We start from the raw sequence: 24,100 nt of genomic DNA on the forward strand, positions 1-24,100 counted from the left end.
CATGTCTGCTGCTGTGAAGTGTTTGGTGTGAAAGTGAGAGATGTAAGTAATAATATGTGAAACAGATGAACTCTTCCCCCGGGGACCGCATCGCCGCTGTCTGTGTTTGCAGTAGCGAGCCATTCAGACATGTATAATCAAACAGAGATCTGAGGAGGCTCCGAGCCAAAGGGATATCTGCCATCACCTGTCATCCCGCAGAGCTGTGTGAATAGGGACGGGCTGGGTCCACCTGGCACTGAGATCAAACATCACAAGGCCAAATTCACCTTGGACTCCATTTAAACTCGACTCGTATATTCATCCCTACTGAGATATGTAATCTTCCATATAAACTGAGCATAAAGCAGGTGTGTGTTTGAGGAGCTGTTTTGCTGCTTTGTGTTGAACAATTGTGATTGTTGGAACATTTCACACAAGTGAAATGTTCCAACAACCACAATAACACAAAAGGAGAAATCACAATTTCTCTTTTTGTGTCACAAAAAGAGAAAGAAATGCGCTCTGACTGTTGCTTATCAAATCTCACTTCTTTGTATCTCTGATTTTAATCTCTACTCTTGTTTCTTTTCTTAAAGTTGGCATCTTTGGGCTTTACAAATGGCTTGTTTGTTGCTATCAAGGTTGCACATTCACTGCTTGAAATCTTTGTGTCCTTATGGCCCTGTTTCTGTCCTTTATGTGCCCACAACATGCATAATTGAATGTATGAGGTGAAATCGAATTTCCAGCCCCTTTGTTGTAGCTGCAATATGCCACACATGCACTTCAGCTCCCAAAGGTGGTGGGAAGAGGACAGACACTCTCTGGATATTGAGCTACGTCAAAGCAGCTTGGTCTGCTTTTGTGTTGCCACAGCTTTTAGACACCAATGCTTGATCAATTTTTTTTTCTTGAGGACAAATTTGAAGGTGAACTGACTTTGCTTTCAGATTAGTTGATGTATTTTTTATGTTTATGGTATAACAAACAGCTACAGAGGAATTCATTTTGACTGAATTCAATGACCTTTCTTGTTAAGCCCAATATGAAGCTGGAGTCAAAGCAAACAAGACAAACAAATTGTGATAGCAGTAGGAGTTATTGCATACAATGTTGACAATATTGTTCTCTTTTGTGACAGAACATAATATATCACAGACTTCACCTCATTACTATGAGATTAAGCTAAATTGTGAATGCATGTATGGCAGTCACTATGTTTCAGCAACTTCAGAGGCAATGAAATGAGTTTGTCATCATTCTAGAGAAAGCTTGGTCCATTCAACCCTCACAAACAAGCTGTACTTGTTCACTATATTCTAAGTTTACGGATATGAACTTTCACTTGTGGCTGCTAACTGAGATCCGAGTTGAAGCTCTGAGGATTTCACAGCCCATTTGTGGGAAGATTATGAGCTTGTGGTTTCCAATGGCAAATAATCGTTTTAGTGTAGTATATTAGCCAAAAATCGTTGAAGAACACTTTATAATTCTGCCATGATGAATAAATGAACCCACTGCTGATGACTTTGCGTCTTGGTGTTGGGTAAACACACACCTCCAAACCTCTTTCTCCTGCTATTATAGAGCAGCACTGTGATAACAGCATATGGCTGCTACTTTCCTGCTAAAATCCTGTGCAAACAGCTTTGGTGTACATTTTCCCTAGACTATCTTTATGTGGAATAATATTACAGTTCAGTGAATACAGATTTTAGGTTAAAAAAAAATAAAAATGTTTTTAGCGTTCCTGGAGTTACACTTTCCTGTAACATTTAATGTTTTCTCCACACAGTTTTTAAGCTGCTCTGTGCAGTGCACATAGGGGGTGAAACAACTTGATGAGAAAATACTACTTGACTTTCCATCATTATCTGCTGAGCTGGGATGACTACTCTGCTTAAGGGCTGCTTAATGTGTTGAGTGTTGTAAACAGTGGAGTAGGATTCACTTTAATGGAAGTGTTTTTGAATCACTCACAGATTCCGTTTCTGCATTTTACTCAGCAAAACAAGAACGTCACTCTAAAAAACGTATGCATATTTTCTAATTTTAATAAGCTTGGTACATGCAAGTACATTGGAATACAAATAAACATTCTCCGAGCATTTAGTTTAAAATTTATGTCAAGAAAATGATTCCAATACTGCTTTCTCCCAAAACTCACAATTACCATCAATCTAAGCATAATAGAGAGATTGTTGCTATATTTTACCACTGATGGAAGCTTTCTACCGGAGAATATTATCGGAACAATTAAAGACGCAGAACGCAATATGGGACTCCTACCTGCTTGGTCTGAGCTAAAGGATTCAGTGGAAGTGGTAGTGGGTTGTCTCATGAGAAACAAACTCCTCGCACCAGGACTTCAGATAAGTCATTGCAGGGTGCTCTCTATCATCAAGCCTCAATGCTGAAATGTTAGTTTCACACTCAATGTAACCGAAGCATTTTAAAAAGCTTCACTTTTGTAACTTAAATCTATAGAATATTTTACCAATTTTTTTTTAAACCTTTGTGTTCCTTTAGTCGGCGGTACTTTTGGTTGTGTAACTCTTCTATGGATGCCGTTTTCTCCCGGTCTCATTCTTATTATTTAATGTTGAATACTGACCTTAACTGAGGCACCTGAGGTCTGCTGTGCTTTATGTTCTTTTGTGATCTCTTGGAGTTGTTAATTTGCTTTTGGAGCAATTGTCTTTAGCTACCCAGGAAGATTCTCCACTGTTCCATGTTTTCTCCATTTGTAGATAATGTCTCTAATTTGGGATGTTTGGAGGCTGTGGCCAGGCCGTTGCATATTCTTCCAGACCGATTTATGCCAGTAACTTTGTTTCTAATCTGTTCTTAAAGTTCCTCAGATCAAGGGTTGCTGGAATTCTTTTTAAAATTGTTTAAGCTATTTTATCTTGCCAGATTGGTCTTTTGCAAGTGATTTGTTGATTCAACAAGTCCGGGTGTGGCTAATGGGTGGCAAATTTTTTGTGGCTAATGAAATTGCTCAAAAAAATTGTGATTTACAGAGATTGTTGGGTTGAATAGCATTTTCCTTAATAAATTAAATCTGTTATGTTTCATATTAACTTTGCCATGGCTGATTGGCTGATTATCTTAAATATTTAAATGCAACAAAAATATTTTTTTCTCCCCTAGCACTGGGGTACACATTAAAAAATGTCATCCATCTTGACACATTTTGGCACATTTAAAAAGTTCAAAACTTTGGCATTGGGAACTTTACAAAAGGTAAAAAGTGTGTGCATTGTTTATTGCACTACAGAGGCACTCTGCTATACACCTGATCCCAGAATAGAGATAAGGAAGCAAATCAAGGCTTATCTGTAAAAGACGACGTACCAGATTTTTGAGTTAAGATTAAATAAGAGCAGAAGGCTTGTAGAAAAGATTAGGATCGTATACCAGACATGGATGTAGTTTCTTTAAGACCTTCAAACTCTGTCAAAATAGGACAAGAACTTAACACAGACAGGACACTGCACCTGTATTGTTCTTTCCACGGCTACTTTGCCCTCTTTCCATTAGTTTGTTTCCGAACGGATACAGGCTGATGGCAGAAACGGTTTTCATTCATCATCCATCACGCTTTCCCATGTATACCGGCTTCAGACGTGTTGTTGTGTTTGCACAGCGTATGTTGCCTGTGTATTTTTAGTGTCCACTGGCAAGGTGTAGAGAGGAAATGTCTTCCCTCACATCTCCACAACGCCGGGGTTCAGTACACTCTGTTCCAGCCCCGGCCAGAATCGAGCCTAAAAATAACCAAGAGAGGACAATGCACCTCTCTCACCGCTCCCCTCCCCTTCTTCTCTGCCATTTTTCTGTGCTTTAAATGACAGAAAATCTACATCAAAAAGACCAAAAGGGTGGCTGCTGGCGGGGGGTAGAACATTTTTCCACAATCACCTGCCTTCTTGGGGGGTGGGGCGAAGGAAGCTTTTCTTTGTGTTTGAATGAACATCCAAAAGAGCACAGAAACAGCAGTGGTAAAAACCTGTCGCCCAACTTCTGTCTAACAACTCTTTATGAAGCATTTGTCTCGAGACTAACCCTGCAGCCCTCTCCGCAAAAATAATCTGTTCAAGATTTTACTTCCTTTGCTCCATTTTCTTCCCATGAATCTCAGACCAAAGCCGTCCTCTTTGAATGTTTGGATGCACTCTGGGAGATCCAAATCGACCAAGGATCTGTCTCAAGTTGTTTCGCTGAATCCCCAGCGCAACGCAGTTCTATTAATAGCGACTCTGTTGATTACTAGATAAAACGGTCTAAATACACTCTCTGGGGAAGTAACATGACCACATTTGTAAGAGTATGTGTGAAACATTCTCCAGTCGAAGTGTTATTATGTGCTTACTGTGGTCCGCCACACAGCAGTGTACTTGTGGTGTAAGCTGCTTTATAATGTCAAAGCTCCTTATCTGTGTGGTTGTGTAATTAAGCAGGCGAAACAAAGAACATAGTAATTAATCATAATATCCCCAGAGAATGTGTCTGTGTGTCACTGGATTGCCAATGCTCTGCCGCTCGGCACAACTGGATCCTCTGCAGAGGCTGCAGGTACTGTGAAGTGTCACATTCTGGATGAAAAATAGGACAAGAATATGAGTACTAACAAAGCAACAAAGGTTTTATCAAAAAGTTTTAAAATAGTTTTAGATCTTTTTTTTTTTTGCAATTCTGAATTAAGAAATGTGTCTTAAAATTCTGGAGTCAAACAGTTTTGAAGTTTCAGTTTAATCGATTATTTTAGCAAGCACTTTTTAAAGTTCTGTGCAATTTCCCTTTTTTTGTTTTGCGTCTTTTATTTGTTAGTGTGTTAAAGTTATGACAGAAATCATTCTCAATTTTGGGTAAAGTCTAGAGAGCAATTCGTCATTCTAATGGACAAGTATTATATTTTTGATCCAGACAACCTAAATCTTCTGAATGCAGGAAACAAAAAATCACAGTCATCTCTTTTTGTGGTTTTTAAACCACAAAAACTATAAAATGGAAAGCACACTTACACCAAGCTTCAGTTTTGTAGGAAAAGTAGCTTACAAGTATACCTCACACTTATTTTTACACCCAAATCTCATATTTATTGCATCATCCAATAAATTACTATTACCTTTCCTTCATATTTGTAGAAAAGTTAGAATTTTGGCTGATTCCATCTACCACTTCTATATTTTTGACCCCTGCCTGTGTGGATCAGAGTAAAATACTGGTCAGAAATGGGAATACTTTCACTATGGATACTTCTAAGAATTACGCTGTTGAATCATAGTTTTTGTCACAAGAAGCCAAACAAATCTGTAGTAAATTTCAAGAAGACTGGACTCTCCATTGAACCCTTTAATGCTCAGGGGAATGTGCAAATTTGTTCTTCGAGCTGCCCCATTTAAATTACAGATCCCCTGACTTCTTTCTACTCATTGGATAAAGTATCAATTTTTTTCCTTTTTTTCCCATAACCGCTGTGTTATTTGTTGATGACTCTCCAAACTAATGAGAGTTACAAGCCTGAAAAAAATGTTAAATTTTTTAATAATTGTATTTTGTCACAATACCATAAATAAAACTCAACCTATTTTTGTGATGTTTTTTTCCCCCCTTTTTTTTGATAGGGGTGGATTCCCTGATTGTGACCAAACATCAGTTTGCAGAGTCTCTTCTGTTCAGTCATTGCACTACATTGGCTCTTATGTTCTTAACACTGCTTTTAGATTTGTGTGCGATTCATTGGGCATGCATTCAGTCAAAAGGCGACGCCAGGGATTTTAGCCACGGAGAGATATCGTCTCCGTCTTGGATAAGCTTTACTAACACGCACACTGACTCTGACAAAAACACGCACTGCCCAAAGCTAGATCTATCCTTTCCAGTGTATGCCTCTTACTGACCCCTTCGTACTTCTGAACTGAGATCAGTGTCAAGTCATTCCATTTAATTAATTGGGAGACACTCAAACAGGTCTGAGATCAACACCAAGCAATAGCAAGGAGTGAACTGTGAGCACTGCCGATAAATTGAGGTTAAAATGGAGTATAATAAAACCGTCATTACACTCATGATTCACATACTGTAAGTAGGCTGTAGCAAGGACGACCTGATGGTCGCAGTTCCACATCCACATGTGATTATACCGAGAGGTTATTGCAATGCAAAATGTTTTTGGTATATTGATTTTACATACTGCAATATTCCCATAATGATACATTTACTATATATTGAGAAGTCCTAATGTGAATCCATTCTTCCAATTATATATCCGTCCGTCGGTCGGTCGGTCCACTGTTTCCCAGAGTCTGTGAAATCCCCCCACTGGTCCTTGGACTTCTGTGTAAACCTCTTTCTGTTGTTTCATCTGCACCCGTCAGATTGTCTGGCAACAGTGACTAAGCTGGCACTGGGAAACACAGAAACCACACGTATTCTGTGGTGAGACATCACAAAAGCACACATGAACAGGCAGGCAGCTTGACAAAGAGCACAGCAGACTGATCGTGTGAGAATAATAAAAAAAAAAGACGAAAAGAATGGCAAATTTCAGATAATGACGGAGAAAAATACAGTCAGCTTGTGTGCAAGCTGTCACAGATGTCCATGGGTTTTGTTTTTTTTGCTCTTCCCTCTGGATCTGCGGCGAGGTCCCAATGCAAATGTCACCACTGCTGACACTGAGACGCGTCAGGTGCCATGTCAGTCATGTCACACTGAGTGGCACTTTGGTCAGACGTATCCCAGTCCAGTGGAAGATAATAACACCATTTCCATCAACTCCAACAGATTACAAACAGCCAATATCTGTAGAACACTGAATATTATGTGCCATTTTTTTTTTTCGATGTGGGAGTGAGTGTGGGTGTGCACATGCATTTGTTTGTCTTTATGGTTTTTCTTCGTTGTGTTCATATAACTCAGTTTTAGGTTGATTGATGATCACAGTCTTGCACAATCAGTGGCTTACCGCCATTCCTTAAGTGTTTGTCTCTCCTGTCAAAACTCTTTGCTTAAATAGTTTACATAAAGCAGAACAAGGATAAAGTACTTTGTGTTTGTTTGTCCTCAGATATTTTCCACTTCAGACGAATATCTAAAAATTATTTTAATAATTACAGAAGAGAACGATGACAGAAACACAATTTTGTTTCACGAATTAGGATGACTAAATACCTATTTGTTTTCCTTCTACTTCTCTTTTTCAGTTTGTTGTTTTGTGGTCCACAAACGGTGCCATGAGTTTGTCAGCTTCTCCTGTCCTGGTGCCGATAAGGGTCCTGACACAGATGTAAGTTTATGTTTTGTGTTTATTTATTCAGCTGTTGCAATTGATGTCAGAATTCTCATTTAAAAAGTGAATTTACATAAAATGTGTGTCAAACTGATACAGTGCTATCTAGTACTTCATTTATTTCACATTTTGCCACCTTGCAAACCATAAAGCCTCCTTTCCAACTATTGTGAAATCTGGGATTCATTTTTCCTTAACTTCTCAGTGACACACTACCTTATGCTTGTTTTTCAATCACATTTCCAACAAAATTTATTGCAGGTTCTTTGTCACTAAAACAAATAAAATAACTCAATCAAGAATAAATGCAAAATGACTTTCATGTTTTTTTTCCCCCTGCCAGCCACTTGCTGCATAGAACCATCACGATTTTTTTTAACTCGCAGTGATTACAGCTTAGAATTTACTTCAGTGATTCTTGAGAATAGGGACAAAACGGGTCCTATGGATAAAGCACAACATTTGAATAAAATATACACAAAATCTAATTTTTTCAAATATCTGACTAAACTAACCTGGGTCATGTGAGCACAACAATGTATATTTTCCTGGTGTTGCTGAATATTTTTTTATTTTAAACATAGTAGTCGGTTAGCTCTGGTTAGCTTATGCTATTCTTTAGATTTTTCTTCTGTTTTATTCCTAAGTTGCTCATCACTACCATGATGTGTCAACACCATAACTAACATTTTACAAAACTTTGATGAAATTGTGTGAAATAAGAGCTTTATTTTGGTATAATGTAAAGATTTCATGGACCTGATGAGCTGCAATATGGCCTCCTTCAGAATAACATCATATAAATTGAGGTTGTTTGGCATTTCGTCAACTCCGTCAGATGTCAACTCCGTCAGATGTCAACTCCATCAGAGTTTTTGTGACTCTTTCAGTGAAATTGTTGACAAATCTCACTTAAATGTGCATTTTAATGTATTTTACATAAATTGCATTACTACACATGTATCAAGTATTTCTTTTTACTCACTAGTTTGTCATCACCTTCAGTTCTGTGTCAACTCCGTCATGCACTGTCAACTCCGTTAGATGGACCTCTTGTTGTTTTTGTTTTAAATAATATTTATTTTGTTTCTTGAGAAGCATTCGTCTGTAAAATGAGTAAAAATATCACTAATAGGGTATTTTAAAAATAATTTTATATTGATTTTTGTCAGATGTTGATGACAAAGTTCTGGGTCAGGTCGATTAAAAATGTAATTTAAAAAAAAAAAAATGTTGCAACTGGGAGCCTTCACCTTAGCATCTTTACATTTCCAAAACATTTTGTCATATTTGCATACACAAGGTTGGTAGATAAATTTACAAAATATGGGAAAATCAAAACCCATTTTATCCCTATTCTCAAGAATCACTGACTTGTGTTCTGTTGCTGTTAAATCATAGCAGGAAGAAGAGCGCAAATGGTTTAAGAAAATATACAATTTAGGGTGAGAAATGTGACTTCAGTGGTATTTGCATTTGATGTTTAAATGCAGAATGGAGCAAACAATTACATTGATCATTAAAAAGCGATCAATAAATAAGCTGAGGTGAATTTAAGGTTATCTATTGTGAGAGATCAATATTAGTATTTAAAGGTTTTATTGAATAAATCTGTTAGTTCTGCTTTTGACAATGTCAGATATTTTTTGAAGGCTGCTTTCCAGAAAAGCCAAATGTTGGAAAGGATAAAGGATAAAGATACATGTTTATATATGTGTGTGTATTTGGATGGATGGATATGTGGGCATGCAGGTAGGCAGGCTGGCATTTTATATTTTAATGTATTATCTTTGGCATCAATGCAGATCTCTGACTAGTATAAAAAAATATCATGTATCCCTGAGTCTGCAACCGCCTGGATAAATGGTTTCATCGAATATATTGGAATTTTTATATTGGGTCTGTTAATTGAAAATTGTGACTGTCTTGTTTTTTGATAAGATTCTGACCCACATGCAAGATTACTCCCAGAAGAACAATAAAAAAAACTTTTAAAATAGTTTATTTTACAAGAATATGAACAGTGAGATGGTTTTGGTCCAGAGCGGCATCTTGTTGGCACGGGGAATCGGGAGCAGGGTGGAAGAAATGTCTGCCAGGGAGGAACGAGTGGAGACCGGGTGGTTGGCTTGTTTGGAGGTTTGAATGAAGAACCGATGAGGTTCCAAGATGTTGGACCAGAGGGAGAGCAGAAGGCTTGGAGCAGATGACGTGGGAAGAACGTTGGAGGTTTGCAGCCGACTGAGCGGGAAGAGCTCAGAGGCTTAAAGCAGGTAAGTGTTTTGGAGAGAAGCAGCAAGCTGAGCAGAGAGAAGGCCTGGAGCAGGTAAGTGATCGAGAGATCATAGCAGAAGGCAGAAGGTTGAGTGGTGAGAGTGTTGGAGGGCAGACAGATAGTGCGAAGGATGAAGAGGAGCCTTGAGGTCGCCAGCCGTGAAACAGTGATCCAGACGGAGAACCAGGAAACTTTAGTATGCTGTACTGAAAGAGGAGTACAAACAGATCATTAGTTTTGGCAGGGAACATATGGAAAACACTGGAGAAAACATAGAGCGCTTGGTGTTACCACGAAGGTCAACAGGCAGCCAGCTCCTCTCACCCTCCAGCCAATGAACGGATGAATTGCGTTTCGGTGGACGCCTGCTAGTAGCTACCTCAACCAGAGATGGAAATAAATGACCTTGCAAACACAACACCCCAGAATCCTGACAGTAAAGACATGCTGGCTTTTGTAAGCTATGTATCAATTTATAGTGGAATATTTCAACCTCTACACCACATGACAAAGAGGCATACTTGGGGATTAAATAAGGAAATAAAATTGACCTTCACGTGTACATTCAAAATATCTCATATTGTGTTTGGCAATGAGAAAGGAGGCAGCAGAGTAAGGATACATGAATGCAGCTTCTCTTAGAATTGATGATGTCTTTAGAGATTCATAGATCAGAATTTTGCAGCTTATTTCGTATCTTTCTTTTGTGAAACTTTGACCTGTTTCTAATCATTGTGGACTATTTCGATTTCTCTTGAGGACCTACATGAAGACATATTAGTAACTTTTAAAATGGATCATTTTCTAGCCTTTCTTATCAGTCTTTAATTGTTTTTAAAAAGCAATGTCACAGCAAGTGTCTGAGAGAGCAGAGGCTATAAAGCAGGGTTTTGCAAAAAAAATTTAAAATTTTGCATTTGAAGTTGTCTTCAGAATCTTATTTGGAAACAAAAATTTACAAATATTTGTCGTGGAGAATATAGATCCTGACCGTAACTCTGCATTCTTTTAAAAATACAGAATTGTTCAGGGTGAATAGATGTTGAAAGTTCAGAAGCATTAAACATAACTTAACTCTTCTGGCTGTGTGCTCAGAGCAGCTCTCCGTGCTGCAGAAGACACTCTCAGATGCATCTACTCATGCTACTGATTAGCTCATTAATCTCTTACTGCTGTTTTCCTCTCCAAAGCAACAATGGTACTGGTGGAGTCACAGAAACTTCTGTTGCAAAGATATTCTGTAGATCATGAGGAAACATCCTATTGCAGATGTGAAGCCAACAGTCGTGACATTGCATGAGGATTGTTAAGAAATCATCAGGGAGCTGCATGTACACAGTTTGTTCAGTTTCTGGCTTTGAACTGGAAACATGTTTTGCAAATGTGCCCACAATCCCGCATTTGAGGTCACCTTAATTCTGGAGGAAGGGGGCATTAACAGTGAAAATACACTGCGTGTGCTAACACATGCTCTCATTAGGAGAGTTTTGTTCATGTCCGCTCCATGGTGCAAAACAGAAAAAGCCAATTAAGTCTCTGGTGGTCCCTCTCTTCAGCCTCACCAGACTGAAAGTGCTGCTAATGAATTTTGCATGGGTAAGCCAATTGAAGGATGTACATTCACAATAATGGTGCATTAAAAAACAAAAAACAAATCGAAAACTGCATTCATAATTAGTGCATTGTTTTAATCTCTTGATTAATTGCGGTACTTTGTATGTAATGTTAGCTTCACACCTGCTAGCGGTTTTCTTTGCTTAACTTTCCCTCATTAAATAAAACCCAAAATGGTTTTAATGGTTAGAAGTGAGAGTACTTTATTAAAGCTATCACATATAAGGCAACTATAAAAGCATGCAATTTTAATGCTTTTTGTTTATCAACTTTTTTTTCCCTTGTCTTCTCATTCCCTCTTGCCCTTCATTCTTTATTATTTATAACACTACTGGGTCCAGTCTTGTCATTCAGCAGCATAGCTCTGTCTTTAAGCCCTCTTAACCACTTCTCTCTTTCATCTCTCTCTCTCTTGTGCTCACACACCTACATCGATGGTTTAGACTCCCCATTGTGAATCTTTGCATGCCTGTTATTATGCCTATTATCTTTCAAACTGCTTCAGCTCGGAGTCAGTAAGGAGGTCTCTGAAGGATGAAACGCTTTGAATGCTAAATGAAGATACGGGATTCACCAGCAGCTCTTTAAAGATACAAAACACTTTATCTCATTTAAGGTTTCTCAGGTTTTGACACTTTAGTCATTCAAAGCGCACAAAGTTTGAAATAATTGAAAAAAAAAAAAAAGCACATCAAACTTTGCATTCCAATCTCCTTCATGTCCAGCATATCGAAATGATGAACCTCTCATGAAGTGGTTCCTGTGGGTAAAACTAATTAATTCCTTTAACATGTCAAACAATTAGAAAATTTTTTAATGTGAAATTATTCAATCAAATCGAAATTAGCAACTCTTTTTATGTGTAATCCAGAAGTGGATTACACATTTTGGATCTTTGAGCCAACGATTTAAAAGATATGTTGCACAATATGTTGGGGTCTGATTTACTTTATTTTTTAAATAGATTTTTTTTAAAATTGCATTTACAAATTGTTTAAACATGAATGAAAAGCTGTTTTGTGATCATTTGTGTAATTTTAAGAGGAACAAGAATCAGATATTAAGAAATGTTTCCTTACTGAAAATATGCCAATTTTTTTCTTTTCTTTCTTTTTCCCCATAACATCATGCAGAGAGCTGACTGAGCATTTCAGAAAAGAGAACGTCTAACCTATAGTGAAACATGGTGGTGGTGTTGTGGTGGTCTGAGGATGAAATCACGAATTTCACACTTTGGACTTAAATCTCATTGAGATTTTGTTGCCTGATCTAACTAACACAAGCTGAATTTGCTTAGTTGAAGTAATTCTGGAATAAAAAGACCAAGATTCCTCCACAGTGATGCAGACAACTCTGTCAGATATCACAAACAGTTAATGGCAGTTGTCGTTGCTAAGGGTGGCATTAGTGATTAGGTTTAAAGGACAATTACTTTTTCAGATGTTGGTTTCATGAACCAACTTCACAGAGTAATCCTGAAATTTCAGAAGTGTTTTGTCACGCAGTGTTTGTTTTTCTGCAGCTTTACAGAACACAAAAAATGCCATTGAAGGATGAATGTGTTTAAAAACGTAAACAACTACTCTAAAAAGTTGACTTCTGCCCCGTGACGTCTCTTATTGAAGTACACAGTACACAAACGTTTATTTTTAGGAACAAAAGAATTTAATGAGTTACAGAAAATAACTAAACAAATACAAAAAAATGACCAGAAAATGATGTTTGAAAGATGGCAAGAAATATATAAAGTGAGTTTCATTAATCTTTCCGTAAAGTGTGGGTAGTATTTTAAAAAAAAAAAAGTTTTCACCCTGATAACCACATGCCCAACTGACTCTTGGACTTCCATTTCCATCTCTTTGAACTGTTCACCGTGACAGAAATGATGATCCAATCTCTGCATATTGATGTACACATTTAGCTGCCATGCACCAGTGCATTAATATGCAGCTCTGTGTAAGAAGTGGAACTTCTTGTGGTTCTCTGTCCACACAGTGAGATGATGATTCACTGAAGCCTACCAATCCCTCCTTCTCTCCATCCTCCTTTTCTGCCCCAAAGCTTTCTGAATCAGTGTGTGTGTGGTGTCATGACTCCGAATCTGGCTTTGGGCTTGGAAACACACACACACACACAGACACACACACACACACACACACACAATGTCACTTTTTCTCTCGCACACACGCACACTGCCCCTTTGCTCTGTGGGCGAAGAGTGACCCTGGTGTCAGCCTCAATCTGCGAATGGCGTCATCTGTCCGACAGACGCTCGGATCCGCTCGCACAACGACACGGAGAAGATGGAGAGATGTTTGCATTACCATCACAGGGAAAAGTGCTCTCTCCTCCTCTCTTCTATCTTTTGTGTTTTCCATTCAACATGTTGGAGCGTTGGCGGTAGACAGCGCTGTATTATGAATCAAGGATCTCTCTAGAACCTGTGAATGAAAGGGAGTCATCCATAGACGAAAAATTTGATATTCACAACGAACTCGCATCTTCTTAACTGACCTACAGATCAAATTATAATTATAAGCCAAGATGTCTCCAGTTATGTCTGTACAGTTACAATAGTTATCATGTTATCTGATAGCAGTGCTGTGCTTGTTTATTTGAGCTTTTTTCTAGTGCAACGTTTAGATTTTCCTCTGCTTCAGCTCACCTGGTTCCAGTACTAGTTTATCATCTGTGGAACTTGACTGCATGCTGATGTTTCAGTTTAGCCGTTCATTTCAAGCATGTAGAACAAGGGACACATCTAAAGGTTGCAGGACTCATGGCTCTCAAGGTCTGCAGTTTGTGACCACAGATCTGGATGATCTCAATTGGCTATTGTTAATAATTACATGCGCTATTTTAAAAAAAAACCTCTGACAATAAAACATTTTTCTGTTTGTGGTTTGTTAGAATTACAAACATTGGTTCTATTTGCTAAATGCCTGAAAATTAGAGATTTTTTCCCCATTACTTTCGTCAAATTCAGAAGTTAGCATATTCTCATTAATAGTAGAATTCCCCTTTAAACACTATGATTTGTCATAGAGTTTGTCCCCAAACTTTGATTTCCTGTCTGACATTTGGATATGGTGTTTTAATATTTACATTATTTTTCGCATCCATTTTGTGAAGTACACCAGTTTTTCTAACAGTGAAGCTCATGAGGCAACAGGATGTTGCTACTGCTGTACTTGATCACAGGCTTTCAAGCTTCCCCTTTTTCCTCCTAATCTGTTAGCGGTCATTATGGCCAAACACTTTGTTTCAATTTCATCAGGCCACAGAAAGGTTTTTGCCTCTGTATGCATTTATAAAACTGTAATTTTGTATTCAATGTCACTTTTGTAGAAATGCTTCTTCCACTCTAGGTGGGCTTTCAGATGTTGCTGGTACAGCTCTTGTTTCTCTGTGGATAATGATGCCATCTCAGCAGATTTACCCTGTTAAATCTGCTGAGATGGCAGATTTATCAGCCATCTATCAGCCACAAAAGATATTCACAAAATCTTTTGTTGTTCTGGGGTCGAATCACACGTTAACATTTTATCTCTAAATGTTACAAAATGTACACTTTAGTTGTTTTCTTTATTCTTGTCCTGTGTCTGGAGATTATACTCAAAGATTGACCAGATGTAACAGTTCTCCACCTAAAATCTTGTCTAATTTCTTTTGATTTTTGAGTAAGTGTTTCATTTGAAGTCTGGCTTACAATGCATGCACAAGTGTGCTGCCATGTAACTCAAATATTGTGAATAAATCTGTCAGTAGGTTAACTCACCTATTGATAGTCATCTTCCACATGAGCAAGATCTCATCTTCATCTGTACTTTCGCAAATAATTTAAAGGCATCTTAGTTTATCTAACCATCTGACTTTGCCAAAAATGGCAAAGGAAGATTTCTTATTCTCATATTTCACAAATAATCTTTATAATCTTGTTCTATAACAAGAATCTTTTTGTCACTGTCTGATTCTGAGAAACAAAAGTTGATACAGTGTATATAAATATCTCCTTTCAACAATATAAGTTGAAAGGAGTTTATCTTTATTTATTTTTGATGTAGTTAGTTGTGCCACAAATTGAATACGTGAACAAGTGTACTTAGTCACCCTCCACCAGTTTCCATTATCTCATCAGGTCTGGCCTGAACAATTTACCCAAAGATAACAGTAACAATATGCTGTTTAGCTGCCACTTAGCCTGTACTACTTAATCGCCGTTGCTGTATGCTGCTCAGTCAGAAGTGCATTGAGTCATTCAGCTTCACAGTCATAATGTATGTCGCTACCTTTTCCATTAATTCTGCCCTGACATGATATAACTGAGCAACACACTGACACACTTGTGCAGGTGAGGTATCTAAACTCCTCATTAAGCAAGCATTTGCATAAACTGGTGTGACTACACTCTGCCCTCCGTTCCCCATTAGAGCAGTCATCAGTGGTCGGGCCTGTTGACATTCGGACTTTGCTGAAACCTACTCACTCTGCTCAGCTGCTCTGATCAGCAGCGAGAGGCACCTTTAGCTTTTAGCTTCGATGAAAACGAGAATATTGGTGAGGAAATCAGAGGGGTGCAAAAGCTGGCATGTTCTTAGATGTTTCATGACTCCTGTACCTTTACTGAAAGATTGTCTCCCTTATAGAGCTTTTGCTACTTGGCCAGCACATCGGAAACTTTGCAGCTTCAGTTTCAGTGTTAATAGTCAACCATCTTTTAAGGCTAATATGCAGTGAGATTGCATATTAAGTCATTACTGTTTAGTCACATCATAAAGACAGTATAAATTACAACTGCAATCAAAAATCAAGCAGGTGGATTGCTACATTAACCCTACATTAACCTGTGGCACCATCCATCAATCCATTTTCTGCCGCTTATCCGGGGTCGGGTCACGGGGGCAGCAGCTTCAGAAGGGATGCCTAGACTTCCCTCTCCCCAGCCACTTCTTCCAGCTCCTCCGGGGGAATCTCAAGGCGTTCCCAGGCCAAACGAGAGACATAGTCCCTCAAGCGTGTCCTGGGTCTTCCCCGAGGCCTCCTCCCGGTGGGACGTGCCCGGAACACCTCACCAGGGAGGCGTCCAGGAGGCATCCTGACCAGTTGCCCGAGCCACCTCAACTGGCTCCCCTCGACGTGGAGGAGCAGCAGCTCTACTCTGAGTCCTTCCCGGATGACCGACCTTCTCATCCTACCTCTAAGGGAGAGCCCAACCACCCTGCGGAGGAAACCCATTTTGGCCGCTTGTATCCGTGATCTCGTTCTTTCGGTCATGACCCAAAGCTCATGACCATAGATGAGGGTGGGAACGTAGATCGACCGGTAAATCGAGAGCTTTGCTTTTTGACTCGGCACTCTCTTCACCACGACGGACCGGTACAGCGCCCGCTTCACGGCAGACGCTGCTCCAATCCGCCTGTCGATCTCCCACTCCCTTCTTCCCTCATTCGTGAACAAGATCCCTAGATACTTAAACTCCTCCACTTGAGGCAGGACGGACCCCCCTGACTCTGGCTCAAGACCATGGCCTTGGATTTGGAGGCACTGAGCCCAGTGACCTGCGTCCGGGCGAGGCAAAACCAAGTTCAATGTTATTACTCATCATAGGGGTCTTCAGGCTGCGCTTCGTCTGGTTCCTCACCTAGGACCCGTCTGCCTTGGGAGACCCTACCAGTGGCATAAAGCCCCAGACAGCATAGCTCCTAGGATCATTGGGACACTCAAACCCCTCCACCACGATAAGGTGGCAGCCCAAGGAAGGGCTGTGGCGCCATCAATTCTCTAAATCTAAATAAGATCTCATGGTGAGAAATTGCTGTTAATTGTATAGCAAAAATGTCCATCTAACTATATGGGTATAATTACATTACTAAATCAGAGTTGGGTCACCAACTAGACACTGGTCTAGTTCTTCAAAATATAGTCACTGTTTTCAGCAAAGTTGAGCTGACTGTCCAGGAACGACCCAAGGTATTTAAAATTGGCCACAGTTTCAGCAGGTTGGCCATCGAGAGAAACTGGAACCACTTAAAGGTCTTGTTTAGGTTATTTAATTAGCTCTACATTCTCTACATAAGAGAATGAAAATTTAATAATAAACAATAAAGACAATGCGGTATTCTGATTTAGTAATGTAATTATATTAGTTGTGTTACCACCTCTACACCACTAGAGGCAGTAGCAACCCCGAAAAGATGCGACTAAGGAGCAGATTTAGAAGTACACCGAAAGCTACAGAATTTGGTAAAAATTGTGAGCTTTGCTGAAGTAATCAAAGACAAGTTCAAATCCATGCTGAGAGTGGAGCTCCTTCAATCAGTGCTCCTCCGCAGCACTGATTGGCTAAGCTATGTAACGTGATCATCTGCAGCAAGTGATGACAAAACGGGGCACGTCATCACAAGTCATCACGACTTTACACAAGTGTGTCTTTACCTCCGCGGCAGAGGCTCCGCCGAACCCCTGAGACCGACTCATCGAACCTCTGGGGTTCGATCGAACCCAGGTTAAGAACCACTGATCTAGACATTTGTGTCCTTATGCAAAAGGTTAAAAAAAGTGACTTAGTCCATTAATTAGCAACTGTGTCAGTATAGTTATGTGTCAATGTGACTAGCAAGTGGCAGTAAGACCTCATAATATATCAACATAAGGATCTGATCTTGGAAATTAACGGAGAAGCTAATGCTAATTTCAGCTTTAAAATTTTAGCTAGTTTAATCAAATAATGTATATACTATATAAAACATAATTTCTGTACAGACACAAATACTTAGTGACTAAATTAAATCACTCATCCCAATCATAAATGATGAAATCTTTGATTCAGAGCTTTTATGTGGTTCTACACAATAAATGAGAATAAGACAAGTGAACATACTCTACAGTGAAACAGTAATAGTTTATAATAATAGAGCAACATCAGTAATAACTATGGATAAATGAAGGCTGATACACTCCATGTGGACACAATCAACAAGACCACCGAGAAGATACAGGAACATTAATCATCATTCACAAACCAGGGTGAATATTTAGAAAAATATTAATTGGGGATTTGCAACAAGACACTGAACCGAAGGGTCAGTGCATTAGCTCAGAGCGTGCATCTTTATGTACCAATCGGATAAAGATATTCAAGATCAAAATGCGAGGCAGATCCATGGTTCATGATATTGTTCATGGTGTTCAAATAATTGGTGAATACTTTTATATGTGGCTCACTTTTTTAATATTCTGTATCTTCAGTTCTAGAATTCTCATTGAATTAATTTTTTATTGAAAATCTTTTCTGGCCGCCTTGTCTTTCTTTATTCCAGCAAGAAGTAGGAATCAAAACAAGCTCTCTGCAGTTGATGATCACACGCATCCAAATCAATGCTTTAAATGATTTATGTTTTAGGTTAGTGGTGCTGCTGCAAGCAGGTTTTGTTTGGCTAGGTTGTTGCATAGATTGGTGTTTTTTGTTACTTGGTGATATAGTTTGTTTTTTGAATAATTGTGGTGGTTTATTGGTTGCAGTCAGATGGATAACTGGTTGGCTGATTTGCTTGTTCATCAGGTATTTGCTTCGTTCGTTGGTTGAATTGTTGGAAGGATACCTATTTGGCTGGGATGTTGGTTAGCTAGTGTACAATAATGGTTAGCTATTCTTCACTCTCTGTCCGTCTGCACAGAAAGAAGAATCTGGCGACTAAGAGGCAGCGCATCACAATACGTCAGTGGGATTTTGAATACGTCAGTGTTGAATTTCTGCATGGCGCTGCCTCAGTTTGACACAGTGACAGTTGTTGAGCTGAAACATGGCAAATCCCTTGTTCCTTCCTTCTTCTTCTGCTCCTGCTGGCAGCTGTGACAGCTGGCTGATTCTTGTTGTTTTCTAGTTCTGAAAGGTTACAGTCTCTGTCCTCATACAGTTACTGTGGGAGTATTTCCCTTCTCACAGACAGTTAAGAAATTTTTTTCTGCAGCTGATTTGCTTTTTTATGCTTGAGTACAAAACTTAACTCTCTCTTGCAATCATTTCCAGGTGATTTCAGGTCTTGCTCTCTTTTCACACACATCAGGGGTTTACATAATGGCCTTGGTAGCCTTAGGCCCGCCTGTTGTGGAGGACAGTTGCCTATATCTTAGCTTGTGTCGTGGACAGTTTGCTTTCCTTCCTTCCTTTATCTTCTTTGCCACTCAGCTCTGACTTCTAGTAGCAGAAATAAGAGCTAAATAACATTTCTATACTGAGTGGATATTACACAATGTCAAATTCCTCTTGGTTTTAATGCTGGAGTGCACAGAGAGTGGATTACTGCTTTGAGAGTTGAGTCTCTCGCTTCACATCAACACAAGCTCTGTTGATGAGAAGGAATTCAATACAAACCAGCCAATATGTATGCGAGGCAGGTCAATTAAAGATGGACGTCTGTCTGCGTGAAGATTAACCAGAGGAACAGATTGAGTCTTTAGATTGCAGACGTTTTGATTATGCAAGACCAAAACACAGAGGGACTGCGAGCACAAGACTGCTCTTTAGTCAGAATTCACAGCATGTCTGTATTCTACGCAGTAAGCATCATTACTTTAGGCTGACCAGATGTCCCATACCAACGTACCAAGTTGTAAATCCTCACAGATTACCGTCAGTGAGAGTTGCTGTGGAAACTGCTTTTAAAGCATTTTTTAAAAAAGGTTTTAAATACTCCTCTAAACGAACTTTCAAATAAATAATTTTTGAAAATATTTGTTAATCATATTGTAAATTATTTCAATTGGTTGTGCTGATTGGATAGTCGGTTGATTGGCTAGTTAGTGTCTTAGCCAAACTTATACGACTTGATGGTGTTTGGCTAATATGTTGGTTGGATAGCTAGTTTGTTGATTGGTGGGTTTGTTGGTTGAAGAGGGGGTTAGCTGGACAATGCACCAGGTCTTTCTGATTATAATATTACACACACTGTTATTATAGTTAGAGTTGTAATTAAATATATAGGTGCATTGGTCATATAGTTGGTTGTTTATTTGGTTGGACCGGCATCAGTTTTTTCCAACTGCTATATTATGATGTTGGTCCGTAAGTATTTACTGGATAGATGCTTGGTGGGTTGGTTGAATTGTTGGTTGGATATCTGGCTGATTGGTTGGACCACCTAATAATGTGCAACACTGATACTAACATACTCTTCTTTTTTCAATCATTACCATGTCCCCACTGCTTTCCTTAAGTCTTAGCATCTTGTCACTGATCGTTATATCACGTGTGGATATAAAATACAATAACTTCTAGTCTGTATAAGTGGCCAAAATATTAACAGAAAGAAAGTTTGAATGCATGTTACATTAAGTATTAAAGCGTATACATTTTTGGATCAAAGTCGACTTTTGTAATTGCAGTATTACAAACGACGAGACGGTGATGATGAATATTATTCGCTATGTTGTTCTGATTTTCCCTTGTCGGGTTGGTTTTCCAGTCTACGACTCTGACATTTGTTCTCTTATCTGATTCGAAGCTTACCTTTTTCCCTGTTGGTCTCAAACTATTTAATGTAGAACTAAAAGTGCTGTTCTTGGTCAGTGAGAATCCAGTTGATTTTCAGGTCAAGATGTGGAAAGGAGAAAGCAAATGAGCAGTTTACGTTTTTCTGTTTCTTAAAATGCTGTAAAGTTGGTATATTTTGCACGAATCCTCACGCTTGCATTATTAAAAAGTAATTGGATTTAGATGCCCGAACAACTGGAAAATGTGTGCGGCTTCATTTGCCGTTGATTCAATTATAGATAAAAAATGGCGTTCTGTATTTATGTGTTGCACACCTCATTACACACCCATATGTGTCCGTTAGTTAAGGGAAATTCCTCTGTTGTGCACCAGCTGTCCAAAGCCAGAGAAACTAATAAAGACTTGGAAACTCGATATTAGGAGATTATTAGTTGTGTGCAGGCATAAGCTATATGATGTCTTGTTACTTAGGACGTGTAAATCCAATCCTCACACAGCACCCTACATACAATAGATATAAATCTGGCAAACACTGCTTTACACAGAAGTGACTTGATAATATATGCAGTCTGCCTCTCCTCACCTCGGGCCTCTGTGTTAATGTTGTCCACCATCCTGCTTACATCTCTAAAAAATGGCCTCTTTACCAGAACACCCCCAATGGGGACGCCTGTCCTGTCGAGCAGCTACCAGCTGACTTTTGCAAACGCCTGTCTGTGTGGTAGCAGCATGGGTCTCTGCACAGCAGTGGGTGGAGAGCAATTTAAACAGGCCTGAGCTGGTGGGCCAATAAAGCAGCTATTTGCTTCTCGCAGCAAGCATTTTGTTTTATGAACTGTTTTATAATGCTTGCATCTGGGTCTGCTGCTAATGGATTTTTTTTATTATTATTGACAATCTGTCAGTGATATTGATTATTCAATTACTCCCATCCTTTGCTCATTCTTTGAAATGAGCCAAACCTGCACAGAAGTAATTACCAGGACTTTGTCGGAGCGTATGGTGTTTGGATATTCCTTCGGCTTTTCCCCCAACAAACTGACTGCATGACAATCTGACAAGATGTGAACCATCTGTTAGGTCTAAAAGCTGATTGATTCACTTCAAAGTACAGAGGTTTGTTTCGTCAACTGAAGGACATAAGTGCACTTAGTAACAGATTAAAATTTATTTGTAAGGGAACAAGAAATTTAAAAATAACCAGAAATCAAATTGAAAGCAACTCAAAAATCTAACTGCGCTTACATCAGTTTAAACAGCTAAAATGCTGAAATCAAGGAAAAAAGGTAATAATCAAATATGAAAATATTTGTCAGAGAAAAAAACTGGGAGTATTCGAGACAAAGGGGGAAAAAAATCAATGTATCGTCCTTCACCTGCATAATTGTGCCCGCACATAAATTTTACATTCAAACTTGTTGATATGGAACAATTTTTCCTTATATCGAAAACCATTAATAAATATACTTTTTGCAGAAACACCTGCTCTTATTCTTTTGCATTTATAAAGAAGAGTCACCACATTTATTAAAATTTGACAATGGGACCCTGCAACATTTACGAGTATCTGAACTTTTCCAGTTTGAGGTATTCCATAAAATTACTGAGAAACATACAGTACAGGGAGACTTTGAATGAGACTCAATGGCACAAAAAATTATAAATGGACAGATGGCTGTAATTTATTTGAAAGGCAAATACTTAAAAAAAAGAAATCTCCAAAAAATTTACAATCTGAAAAAAAATAAATATATAATTTCCATAAACAAAGGCAAATTTACGCAAGAAAAAAAAATAAAGGGATAGAGATGTTCATCTTGCTCAGCATTTTTGTTTAACCTATAAAATATAATTGGAAGCAGATCTGTTATTGTTGAAATGTTAGTGCCACCTTTTAATGAGTGGGAAAAACAGACCTCAAAGTGCTTCTTTTGACATTTGAGAGTAATTAAGTTTGGTTCCAAATAACGCTGCAGAAAAGATTGAAAAATTCCAACAAAGATATCAAAGTGCTGAGATATTAGAGGAATGATTGAGACATCAAGAAATAGCAGGTAAAATATGTACATGTGGAAGCAGCAAGATCCTGTCAGGTTTTTATTAGATTAGGCTGAATTTAGGGATTTTTTTATACCAGGGGAAGCATCAGAGCTTCTTCATATTCTCCTTTAAAGAAGCGGGGAATGTAGCAGAAGAGGATAATGAGGGATGGCCAGAGGAAACGGAGCGTTCCAGGAGAAGCAATGAATAATGTGGGGTAGCACATAGAGGTCAAGCAAGAAGAGAAAAGCTGCAGTGTGTCATCTCATAAAACCCCAAGAAAGAATTGAAGTATTAGGAGTTGAAGCTAAAGGGACTGAGCTTGGTAAAAAGCTCTGAGGAGATGAGGAAAAGGGGATTGAAAAATTGGGGAACCTTCAGTCAGGACACTTAGAACAGCAGTGTAATTAACTTCAGACCTCACAAGGAGTCCAAATGGTGCGAAAATCCATGCATACTGTGCGCAGACCCCACGCTGGAGAGCTGTTGCGACAAATTCGTGCTTCGGTTCAGTCCACGATGACACGTGCACATGTGAGTGGCATGTGTTGCTGCCAAGTGTCGGTGTGTTCCTCCTGTTGGGCCATGTGCGTGCCTGAAAGTGTGTGGGCGCCCGGCCCTTCTGGGAAAATTTTTGAATCAAACTCAGGGTTTATTGCTCGGTCTATTGTTACACCGACTTTTCTTCTTGGTTTGAATGTTTTCTTTTCATTTTTAACATCTGTGCAAAAGGTTTCAAACATGGAAAACGACAGAGGAGAAGTAAATGTTTTCAACAGAGTATTTGGATGCACAAGGCTCAAAACTGAGTGCAGGGGCTTGAAAAATATGCAAAAGATTACAAAAGCTAATTTACGAAGTCCAGTTTCTCAGATGTGTTAAACAATTCAGCTCCAGCCGGGAAGAAACTGTTCCCGTGCTATAAGGTTTTTGTTGTTACAAACTGCAGCCTCCTCCGAAAGAGAAATGACTCAAACGACATTATCAAGCTATTCCTGAGTGAATGAAATATGTATACTTATAGCGCTTTCAGTGGAAAATAGTCTAGACATTTCTGCAGTTTTGCTGTTTGCCCATTGTTCAGGTTGCTTTTGAGACGTAGATCTGTTTTTGTTCTGTTGGTATTGGACAGAGCCTGCTGCTGGTAGGGAGTGTCTCCATCTGCGCAAATTTGGGTAACGGAGGTGAGCAGAGGAATGAAACTGCAGCTTTATGCATCCAGTCACCTCTAGATTTACTCTCTGAGGACTCCACAGAAAGAAACATCCAAACAGTACAGATGTTATCTATAATTTATGCGACAGACTTGAGCAGAAGGAGGAACATATTCGTAATGGGCCAAATTAAAAGACGGTGTATGTGATCAAACAGGAGAGAATTAAAAAGATAAATTGCAAAT

The 24,100-nt window shown here is 38.9% G+C and overlaps 1 protein-coding gene across 2 annotated transcripts in view; it reads left to right on the forward strand.

Annotated features, from left to right (window-relative positions):
• The window catches only part of prkcab (protein kinase C, alpha, b), a 105,665-nt gene that overhangs the window by 25,953 nt on the left and 55,612 nt on the right, over positions 1-24,100 (forward strand). For both annotated transcript variants that reach the window (XM_081609978.1, XM_081609979.1), the window contains exon 3: positions 7,194-7,276. In XM_081609978.1, coding sequence (XP_081466104.1) covers positions 7,194-7,276 — 83 coding nt within the window. The remainder of the gene's footprint in view (positions 1-7,193; positions 7,277-24,100) is intronic.

The sequence above is a fragment of the Poecilia reticulata genome, chromosome 8 (genome assembly GCF_904066995.2).
Source record: "Poecilia reticulata chromosome 8, P_reticulata-male-v2, whole genome shotgun sequence".
Classification (NCBI taxonomy): domain Eukaryota; kingdom Metazoa; phylum Chordata; class Actinopteri; order Cyprinodontiformes; family Poeciliidae; genus Poecilia; species Poecilia reticulata.